The sequence below is a fragment of the Salvelinus namaycush genome, chromosome 15 (assembly GCF_016432855.1).
Source record: "Salvelinus namaycush isolate Seneca chromosome 15, SaNama_1.0, whole genome shotgun sequence".
Taxonomy (NCBI): domain Eukaryota; kingdom Metazoa; phylum Chordata; class Actinopteri; order Salmoniformes; family Salmonidae; genus Salvelinus; species Salvelinus namaycush.
The window spans coordinates 7,352,053-7,363,282 of NC_052321.1; the positions used below are offsets into that span (position 1 = coordinate 7,352,053).

Below are 11,230 nucleotides of genomic sequence, written 5' to 3' on the forward strand. Positions count from 1 at the left end.
TGAGGCTCTCCAGCTGTCCTAGGGTCAGGGACATGTAGTGAGGCTCTCCAGCTGTCCTAGGGTCTGGGACATGTAGTGAGGCTCTACAGCTGTCCTAGGGTCTGGGACATGTAGTGAGGCTCTACAGCTGTCCTAGGGTCAGGGACATGTAGTGAGGCTCTACAGCTGTCCTAGGGTCAGGGACATGTAGTGAGGCTCTACAGCTGTCCTAGGGTCAGGGACATGTAGTGAGGCTCTACAGCTGTCCTAGGGTCAGGGACATGTAGTGAGGCTCTACAGCTGTCCTAGGGTCAGGGACATGTAGTGAGGCTCTACAGCTGTCCTAGGGTCAGGGACATGTAGTGAGGCTCTACAGCTGTCCTAGGGTCAGGGACATGTAGTGAGGCTCTACAGCTGTCCTAGGGTCAGGGACATGTAGTGAGGCTCTACAGCTGTCCTAGGGTCAGGGACATGTAGTGAGGCTCTACAGCTGTCCTAGGGTCAGGGACATGTAGTGAGGCTCTACAGCTGTCCTAGGGTCAGGGACATGTAGTGAGGCTCTACAGCTGTCCTAGGGTCAGGGACATGTAGTGAGGCTCTCCAGCTGTGTTCATAACTAATTTACTGATGTCAGTTAGATTAATTTAATTCCATCTTGTTCATTTATTTAGTTCTGTGATATCAACGTGCAGTTTCTCTAGAGATAAAACAGATCAAACCCAAACTGTGCGACGTAGCAGGAAGTTGTAGTTTCCAACAGGCCAACACTCTACATAGTTTAGCACAGAAAACAAGGTAATTAACTACAATGCCCATAATCCGTTGCGGGCCTACTTGGCCGGTCTGTGTGGGGGCAGATACGGAGAAAAGCGAGAAGATGCGATCGAGAGGGATAGAGAAAAGTTGCTTGGCGAGGTATCTCTACCTGAAAATACATCATCTAAGTAAGGGATGGGCAAAACAGCCCGGCCTATCGGATTAAGGCTGTTCTGAGGGCAAAAGGAGGTGCAACTCAATATTAGGAAGGTGTTCCTAATGTTTTGTCCACTCAGTGTATGGGACTGTATAGGCTTATTTAACAACACAGCAGTGTCTTTGATGTTGATGTCTGTCGAGTAATTTCCAAATAAGAGGGAAGAGCATTCTGTGTCACCAGGCCTTCTGTGTCACCAGGCCTTCTGTGTCACCAGGCCTTCTGTGTCACCAGGCCTTCTGTGTCACCAGGCCTTCTGTGTCACCAGGCCTTCTGTGTCACCAGGCCTTCTGTGTCACCAGGCCTTCATCTCCAGTTACTTTAGCGCACAATATCACACCATCTGTTCATACAACCGATACCATGCTTCTCCATGGCTTAGTTAGACCTAACACTCGCATTCTATTCATACATCTGAACATCAAGATGACAAAACGTTGGGTGAAGGAGGGAACCTTGGTTCTCTGAGTAGGGTAGGGGGGGGGGGGTCGCCAAATGACCCATGGGAACCTCCTTTCCCTTCACACAATGTGATTGAGATGCTTAATATCAAAAATGATGTTTACAGTCACGCCACACCCTTACTGTACCCATGTGACCTGTCACTTTTAAAAAGACTGGCGTGACATACTGTTTATGATATAGCGCAAAACCCCACGGATGTGGAGGAACCAAATGAAAGCTTGGCGACCCATTACTCTACTCAAAAGAACACAGGTTACATCCGTAACTCAGAGGTCTCTAACGGGGGTCACCAAACGAAAGACGGGAGAGGCTGTAACAAAAAACAGGTCATTCGGGAAACCGAGCGGGATAACTCGCCTTTTAACTTAATCCAGATGAGTCCCTGGGACGTCCTTGTATCCACCGCAGGATGCAAGAGAATAGAATTACCCAACAGTGTAACAGAGAATTTTAACTGTCGTACACAACCGTATAGACAAGCAAGCTGAAAGCTGGGTGGCTTCAAATGTGTGCAATAGCACACCAAGAGTGGAAGGCTTTCGTATAGAACATCCATGTCACTGACGGTTGATAAGTAAGTATGAACAAGGTTCTCACAGTGTGCTCACTTATCTGGGTCGAGAGAAGGTGCCATGTAACAGAAACGTACGTCCTAAAAAAGACATGGGTCTTGTCCAACTTTCAGCAGCACCGAGTCCAGGAAGGCCCCTCTGGTGGCGTGTGCTGCCACGACGTCTAACACGGCAAAGTGTACGCAACTCACGACTCTCCTGTGAGGAGCGATGAAATACAGCTACGATTAAGGGCTGGTTAGCGTGTGATGATGAAAGCACCTTAGGAGAGAATGCTGGATATGGCCGAAGCAATGCCTTAAAGCCATCTTCTGCTAAACTGAGGCATGAAGGATGGAACGTAATTCTTCAAACAGGCTTGGTATTGACAGAGCTCAAATAGCTCAAGTGAAGGCAGGGCCTCAAATGGTGGGCTTATCAGTGATCATAGAAGAACATCTAACTCCCATGAGGGTACGGAAGGAGCTTTAGGGGAGCCGTAGCCTGCTGGTACCTTTCATGAATTATGATACTGGAGGGTGTGTCCCTGGTTATGTAGCCGCAAACTGATCATGACCCATAGAGATGGCTGCCATAAAATGTTCAATGTAGCTCGAGGTATTCCCTGCAGCCATAACCTCCTGGAGGAAAGTCAAAATATCAGGAATTGGGCAGAGAAGGATGACCATGCAGAATCGCTGACACACAACTTCCTGAACACATTCCACGTAGAAATACAGGCTTCACGAAGAAGATGCCCTGGCTACCTGAATTGTATCAATTACCAAGGAGGGAAAGGGCTGTGCTCGAAGACAACGGTAGCTTTTTGTTCAGTGTGTCTTGGTGTATGCGTCGATTGCCCTTCGGTATCGGCTTCGGATGCGTCGAGAGAAAGTTACTTACCGTTGGCTCCGACCCATCGTGCTTCTGGGTCGAGACTCCCGCCTAAATATGTATCAAGGTCCGGGCTCGAACTCCCGCCTACATGAAGTCATCTGAATGGCACAATCAAGCATGAACCGTCAGTCTCGGGGGTTGGTGGACTCGGTCAAGCGAGGACCGGAAGCCTACAGCGTCGCTGAGCTCCGTGATCACAGCAAAACTACAAGCGAGGGAGTGGTAACGCTGGATCAAAGGGCTGGTGTGGCAGTCAAGCAGGGACTGGCATGACACCACGGGTCAACAAGCAACAGGTACAACACACAAGAATGGAAATGCCTGACAAAAAAACAAAAAGTTAGCTAATATGGTCAGGCACAATAATGTGAATGGATTTGATAAAAATCAACTACTGACTGCACCAATTCGAGTCGTTGAAGAATCGTATTTCCGTAAGAAAGTAATCTGAAAGGGATTAATAGCAATCTCAATGTAAAAAACAAAACGTGAGAGTGAAGAAAATACAACGCCACACCGCCTTTTATAGTGACAGGTCACATGGGTACAGTAAGGGTGTGGCGTGACTATAAACATCTTTGATATTAAGCATCTCAAATCACACGGCGTGAAGGGGAAGGAGGTTGCCATAGGTCGTTCAGCAACCAATTACGAAAACAGAAGAACACCTCCAATTGTTGCTGAGTGGAGTAAGTGTTTGAATCCCAAATTGCACACTTTTTCCTTTGTAGTGCACTACTTTTGATGAGGGCCCATAGGACTCTGGCCAAAGTAGTGCAGTATACAGGGAATAGGGTGCCATGTGGGACAAATTAATAGTGAAGTAGACTAGAGTACAGTAGTATAGCAGAGTAACTGTCCTCCAACTAAACCAGTGGCACCCCTGCATTGTGCTGAAAGTCTTCAGAACTGAGTTGCATTGAGAGACAGCAGGTCACTGACTGCACTTCCAACGTGTAATTCTGACACTCAGAATGAAGTGTCCCTGCACAGCTAGATACTTCTGGTGCTGATACACACAGTGTCCGTACACTATGCCCTGTTATGAGAGGTCTCATCCTTATCAGTGTGTGTTCCACTTTATAAACATGTTCTTCGGGGACTAGGTGGGCCCCAGTGGAAGCTATTGTCTTACAGGAGCCAGTATGTCTGGGTTAACTATGTAAAAACTAAAAAATATATATCTCAGATATGGGTCACATCACATCTCACGTTTGAGATGCATTAAAACAGATTTATATGAGGAATCGATTGGAATCGTCGACAACAAAGATTATTTTGTAGGTTACTTGAAAGTGAGATGTGCAAAACACAGTCTAATTGTTCTCATAGTCCAATCCTCATCCAAAAATGGTCAACCATGGTACATATTTGTTTTTGGAATATCCTATTGTAATTTGTACTATTTGGAAATTGAAAAAATATGACATAAAAGCCCTGCCTATATTATCAGTGTTCACTATGTGTTGAGTCCATGCGAATCAGTTTGATAAACACTGACCTAGCTGACAGGGGAAAAACATTATGTGCTGTAATGCAAAAGTATGTCCCTGCCACCAGCACGCGCGTTTTCTTCACCGGTATGCAACGTGGCTACGTCATTCATTCAGCCTGCCAGCAGCCCAGTAAGTACACAGTGACCTGTCCAGTAAGTACACAGTGACCTGTCCAGTAAGTACACAGTGACCTGTCCAGTAAGTACACAGTGACCTGTCCAGTAAATATGGCACTAATCACTAGCTAGCTGAAACACGCAGACAAGAATATAGCTGTGAGCAGCAATGAACGGGGTTCAGAAGATGATGGAAAGGACAAGATCAGTTGGATAAGAAAACAAGCACTATCTTCCTGTATGTTCAATCAGTGACCGCATTACCATGTTTATCTCTCAATACCACAAGGATGATGCAAGTGAAGTTTAATGCTGTAAGTTGGTCATCTTTGAATGCAGCAGGTAATTAATTCTTAAAGTCATTAACGTATTGAGTTTATATAGCATACCAATTCGGAGGTCAATTTGACTAATGGTTTATGTTAAGATTAGTGAAATATTTTCAGTGTTACTTTGAATGAAGCAGCTAATCAATATCATATTTATTAGAGGCTATATAGCAAATCTGCAGTCAATTTCACATAAGATTTTTTACATTATTTTTAGCGTTAGCATATGTGCTAACATGCATCTATTGGTACAGTGCGGCCATTAAAGACTGATGTAAGGTGTCTAAATACAAAAATCTGGAGTGAATCTGGCGTAGGGTTCATGAGGAGAAGACTATCGCAGATCATCTTAGGGACGTCCATGATGACGATGACAAGCTTTAAATTGATAGGCCACTGTGGAGTGGATTTACAGTAGTTTAAATAGACATGTAAAAATCAGCCATCTTTTGACCAATCCTTTGGGCTCAAACTAATTTAAGACATGTACCATGGGCCCATATTCTAAATTTGGTGTCATTTGGACCTATGGTTCATGAGAAGATTTTTTAAGTATGACACTTGTTTTTGAATATGTGCTAATGTGCATCTACTGGTATAGTGAGGCCATGTTTGAATGCTTCAGTGTTATCTTCTCAAACTCTCTAGGGACTATTGTGAATTTGGCATTACTTGTACGTATAATTCACGAAAATATATTTTTCAAAAAAGGTATTCAAATGACCGAGACGGAGGAAAATCTATCCTGACAGACCTTATGGGTCCACATGCTGGAATTTGTTCAGCATGAGGAAAGACACCTACATAGAAAGTTAAGTCTCTAAATCAAACAGGGCGACGGATATGAGGGTTTAAGTAAGACTGCTTTATAACAGAGCCACTTATAGGCTAATCTGTGCCATTCTTTTAGACCCAGTTACCCATGGCCTCTAGTTTGTGTGCCAAATTAGATTTTTTTTTTTTTACTACAGAATATATTGCTATGTCAAGAAAAAAAGAACATCTGAGAACAAATAGGTTTCACAGCTACGCTTCCACATCGATGGGGCTGTAGTGGAGCAGATCGAGAGCTTCAAGTTCCTCAGTGTCCACATCACTAAGGAATTAACATGGTCCACACACACACAGTTGTGAAGAGGGCACAACAGCCTTTTTCCCCTCAGGAGGCTGAAAAGACTTGGCATGGGCCCTCAGATCCTCAAAAAGTTATACTACAGCTGCACCATTGAAAGCATCTTGACTGGCTGCATCACCGCTTGGTACGGCAACTGCAAGGTATCCAACCGCAAGGCGCTATATAGGGTGGTGAGTGGGGTTGCAAAGGGTCGGAAACACTCCGATACATTTCTGGGAAGTTATTCCTGGGAATTGTTGCTTAAATTCATCCAAAATGTTAGCTTATAACAGTGAACCTTTTTTGTGGGATACACATAAGGCAATTCTAGGTCTTGTGGCATATTTTGGTTAAACTATCCCCAATTCAATGGAATTGCAACCCTCTGCATGCACAGTGCACTCTTCCATCACATGTACAGCTGATTCTCAAGATCTTACACACTAATGAGATGCTATTGAGCCCACACTACCATACAGTCTGAGCCAAGGACTACATGCTCTGTGAACTAGTAAATAGAAGCCTTTCAGCAAAGTGTGTTTCAATCATTTCTAACTTGTTAACAATTTTTGCTAGTTAGCAGGCTCAAACAAGCTAAAACTAACTGAGGAGTGTTAATTCACCTGTTTCCATACATGTTTCATTTTAAAACTGTTATCTTACTAAGGAGTTGTTCAATCAAACTGATTAACTATTTGTGTACATTGTATTTGGGTTTTTACTCATTTTTTCTAATTTTTACAGGAAAATGCCACGGGCACTATCTGAAGTGTGGAGACATTCCACTGCAGCTAATGTAGAAGGAAAACCAGTGTACATTTACAAATACTGTGCCAAATCATATGTGAAGAATGCAACAAAGATGCAGAATCATCTGGCCAAGTGCATAAAGTTCCCTCAGCGCTCACAACAAGCAACCTCTGATAAAAGTCCCTCTGATTCATCATGTTCACCTCGAATAGAAGTAGACACCTTATCGATAGCAACATCTCATGGTCCTCCTGGAATCAGAAGTTTTATTGACTCAATGGAGGAACGTAGTCTGAGAAATGCTGATGAATGTCTTGCTTGAGGGGTGTATGCAACTGGTTCACCTCTGATGCTCACAGGCAATGTGTATTAGAAGAGATTTCTGAAAGTTCTTCGCCCAGCATACACCCTTCCAACCAACATGCTTTATCTACTCATTTGCTGGATGCAGAGTTCAAGTGAAGGTCAAGTAATTCATAGAGAAAGCAGACTGTATTGCAATCATCTCTGATGGGTGGTTGAATGTTTGTGTGCAAGGAATAATAACCTATATCATCTCCACCCCTCAACCAGTATTCTACAAGAGCACGGACAAGGGACAACAGACACATTGGTCTCTACATTGCAGATGAGCTGAAGGCAGTCATCAATGTCCTTGGACCACAGAAAGTATTTACACTGGTGACAGACAGTGCTGCGAACATGAAGGCTGCTTGGTCTAAAGTGGAGGAGTCCTACCCTCACATCACACCCATTGGCTGTGCTGCTCATGCATTGAATCTGCTCCTCAAGGACAACATGGCACTGAAAACAATGGATACACTCTACAAGAGAGCCAAGGAAATGGTTAGGTATGTGAAGGGTCATCAAGTTACAGCAGCAATCTACCTCACCAAGCAAAGTGAGAAGAATAAGAGCAACACATTGAAGCTGCCCAGCAACACCCGTTGGGGTGGTGTTGTCATCATGTTTGACAGTCTCCTGGAGGGGAAGGAGTCTCTCCAAGAAATGGCCATATCACAGTCTGCCGAAATAGACAGCCCCATCAAGAGGATCCTCCTGGATGATGTATTTTGGGAGAGAGTGGTAAGCAGCCTGAAATCTATAGGACGGATTGAGAAAGACAATGCCATCCTGTCTGATGTTCAGACTCTGCTTGTAGATGTAAGAGAAGAAATCCGTACTGCCCTGCCCACTTCACTATTGCTCCAAGCAGAGGGAACAGCAGTTCTGAAATACATCAAAAAGCATGAAGACTTCTGCCTGAAGCCCATACACGCCGCAGCGTACATGTTGGACCCCAAGTATGCTGGCAAGAGCATCCTGTCGGGTGCAGAGATGACCAAGGCCTATGGTGTCATCACTACGGTGTCTCGCCACCTTGGCCTGGATGAGGGCAAGGTTCTTGGCAGTCTGGCGAAGTACACTTCCAAGCAAGGGCTTTGGGATGGAGATGCAATATGGCAGTCGTGCCAACATCTCATCAGCCACCTGGTGGAAGGGACTTGGTGGATCTGAGGCTCATTCCCTGTTGCCTCCATCATCCTCAATCCCACCAACATCAGCCGCCTCCGAGCGCAACTGGTCCTTGTTAGGGAACACACACCAAAGCACGCAACAGGCTGACAAATACAAAGGTTGAAAAATTGGTGGCCATTCGGGCAAATTTGAGGCTTTTTGAGCCTGACAACGAGCCATCCTCAACAAGGTTGGAAAGTGACAGTGAAGATGAGGCCTCAGAGTCTGATGTTCAAGAGGTGAACATTGAGTAGGTCCAGGGAGAAGACATGGAAGGCTGAGAGGAAGACAACCAAAGATGTAGTTTCTAGACTATAATTTTACAGATGTTTGTTGAAAACGTTCTTGGAAGATGCGATGGATCATTGGGGATCATTCAATATTCCCTTTATTTTGTTGTTCAGTGAAATCATCCCATGTAAAGAGTCAACTCATTTCATTAAAAGTTCAATTCGTAACTAAATTGTTTTTTAAATTTCTATTGGAAGGCTTCAATCATTTGAAATTATGTCTACTTATGATAAGGTAAAAGGTTTATATTTCTGTCTCCATATGATATGGTAAATATATCCAAAGCAAAAACCCAATTATATTTAAATGGTATTAACATTAATGTGCATATCTTTCCGTTAATTCCCATATATTCTCATTAATTCCCATATATTTCCATTAATTCCCATGGATAATTTCCATCTCTGAATATTCCCCAAAATGTGCAACCTTAGTAGTGAGTACGCCCCAGTACATCACTGGGACCGAGCTCCCTGCCATCCAGGTCCTCTATACCTGGTAGTGTCAGAGGAAGGCCCCCAAAAAATGGTCAAAGATTCCAGCCACCCAAGCCAGACTGTTCTCTCTGTTACCGCACATCAAGCTGTACAAGTGCAATGTCTGGAACCAACAGGACCCTAAACAGCTTCTACCCCCAAGCCATAAGACTGCTAAACAAGATTGTGTAACCATTTGATTAACTATTCAGCAAGCTCTTGCACCGACACCCCAACACACACACCCATACTGACGCCATAGACACTCACCACATACTCTGCTGCTACTGTCTATTATCTATCCTGTTGCCTAGTCACTTTAACCCTACTTATATGTACATAGCTACTTCAATTACATAGTACATCGACTTGGTACTGGTACTCCCTGTATATAGCCATGTTATTGTTACACACTCTTTATTCCTTGTGTCACTATTTATACTTTTTGTTTTATCTTTAACTCTGCATTGTTAGGACCGGCCTGTAAGTAACCATTTCACTGTTAGTCTACACCTGTCGTTTAAGAAGCATGTGACAAATAAATACGATTTTATATAATTTTCACTCTGAACCCCTAAAAACAAACAGTGGCTCCGTGACTTCACCTTTCCTTACATGACGAAGCAGTCATTTATTAACTAAACAGATACTATTGTCAATAGCCAGCTAGTAAATTCCCATTTCAAAAGCATCGCATTTGCGATTTAATTGCCACTTCATGATTAAACAGATGACCTAGAAGTATATTTGGCAAAAGCGCATCTGGTCGTGAACAGTATGCCTAGGAGAAGCTGGTTAGTATTTTTTTGTACCTATGCTTCGGCTTGCTGCCGTGTTTTTCAGGATTGGATTTATTCTAAATATAGCATAAATTCCGTGTCTCCAACTCCTAGCCGCGTGTGGGATGAACATATCCTTCAACACATGGATAAGATGATATGTGCGAAAGCAAAAACATCGGCTTGATGGATATATCGCAGGCATTATGTAAAAGTAAAATCATAGTTGCCACAGGACAAATTGCTGACTCCTGTCCAAACCCCCATCTTTCAGCTACCTCCTTACATTCTGGCTACTAGTTACATCCTCCGTGTGTGTAGTGTGCAATGGTATATTCGGGGGGAGTATGTGGCTAGGTTTGCATGCTAGTTAACAACAAGGTTGGTTGATTTATTCTCACTCACTAAATGCAGGAAACCCTTTTATTCCGCCACAGTATCCATTCCCACCATCACTTGCTAAGCTTACCGGGAATGGCCAATGTGTATCATCTAGCGTTAGCTAGCAGAAGGAACATGTTTTTTTTTGCCAGATATGATCACGGCATAATTTCAATACATTTGATAGAATTCCAATAATTTGGATATATTTAACATTACGCACCACATTGTGATATCTCGGTGAGTCTTCCTGTAAAAAGAAACAGAACAGAAAAGTACGATTGTAGCCACAATTCCATGTAGCGTGATCTAGCTAACTTAGTTAGCAATCAATTTTACCCCCATAATTGCAGCAAACCTAATGCAAAGAATATCTGTAGCTAGCTGGTAAGTGAACATAATCCATTTCTGAGTCAGCACTGCTTGCTACTAGCTGAGCTAGCTAACCTTTTATGAGCTGTTGGTGTTCTTGTGGATAACGTTAGCTCACTACCAGTTACTGTACTAGCCAACTAGCTAGGTAGTTAGCAACTAGCTAGCAGCCACGGGTTCATAAATACTAGGCGTTTTAATGGCTCGCTACCTAGTCAACAAGCTAGCAAAGTAACGAAATATACATTTACTCACGTCACTATCGACTTCGATATCATCGTTATCACTCATTCTTCGGTGAAATGGTGAATTTAAAATGAAAGGATAGCTCACAACATGAAGCAAACACCTAACGATAAGGGAAATGCACAGACAGACCACTCTCTCTACAGTCAAGAACGAAAGAAATAAGACTCAACGAACACTATTTACACGTGACTGCCTCAACACAGACAGCTACCGTTCCGCAATATTCCTGGAGGTGTATGGGATTTGTAGTTTTCCTACAATAATAACCAATTACTCAAAACCGTGAAGTGGCTTGTCTATTAACTACATTACCCACGACTGAAAGGAATGCAGTGCGTCAGAATAACGTCAAAAGCGTTCTATTTTCCTCGCGATGTAGGCTGGGATGTGTAGTCTAGACAGTAGCTGCTTCAGTGGGGCAACGATTGAGACACGTGGATCGCTACAATAGCAATATCGGCCTCTTATACTGTCAATGTTGAATACTATCTTCT

The 11,230-nt window shown here is 43.5% G+C and overlaps 1 protein-coding gene across 5 annotated transcripts in view; it reads right to left on the bottom strand.

Moving 5' to 3' along the window:
- LOC120060156 (protein max) overlaps positions 1-10,910 on the bottom strand; it is a 30,525-nt gene extending 19,615 nt beyond the window's left edge. For 3 of the 5 annotated variants that reach the window (XM_039009275.1, XM_039009272.1, XM_039009271.1), the window contains exons 1-2: positions 10,743-10,909; positions 10,339-10,365 (exon numbers count right to left, since the gene is read on the bottom strand). In XM_039009275.1, the coding sequence (XP_038865203.1) occupies positions 10,339-10,365; positions 10,743-10,778 (63 nt within the window). In that variant the 5' untranslated portion in view covers positions 10,779-10,909. Of the gene's footprint in view, positions 1-10,338; positions 10,366-10,742 lie in introns of all 5 variants that reach the window. The other 2 variants (XM_039009274.1, XM_039009273.1) reach the window with 2 other exon arrangements.
- Between the last annotated feature and the right edge of the window lie 320 nt (positions 10,911-11,230).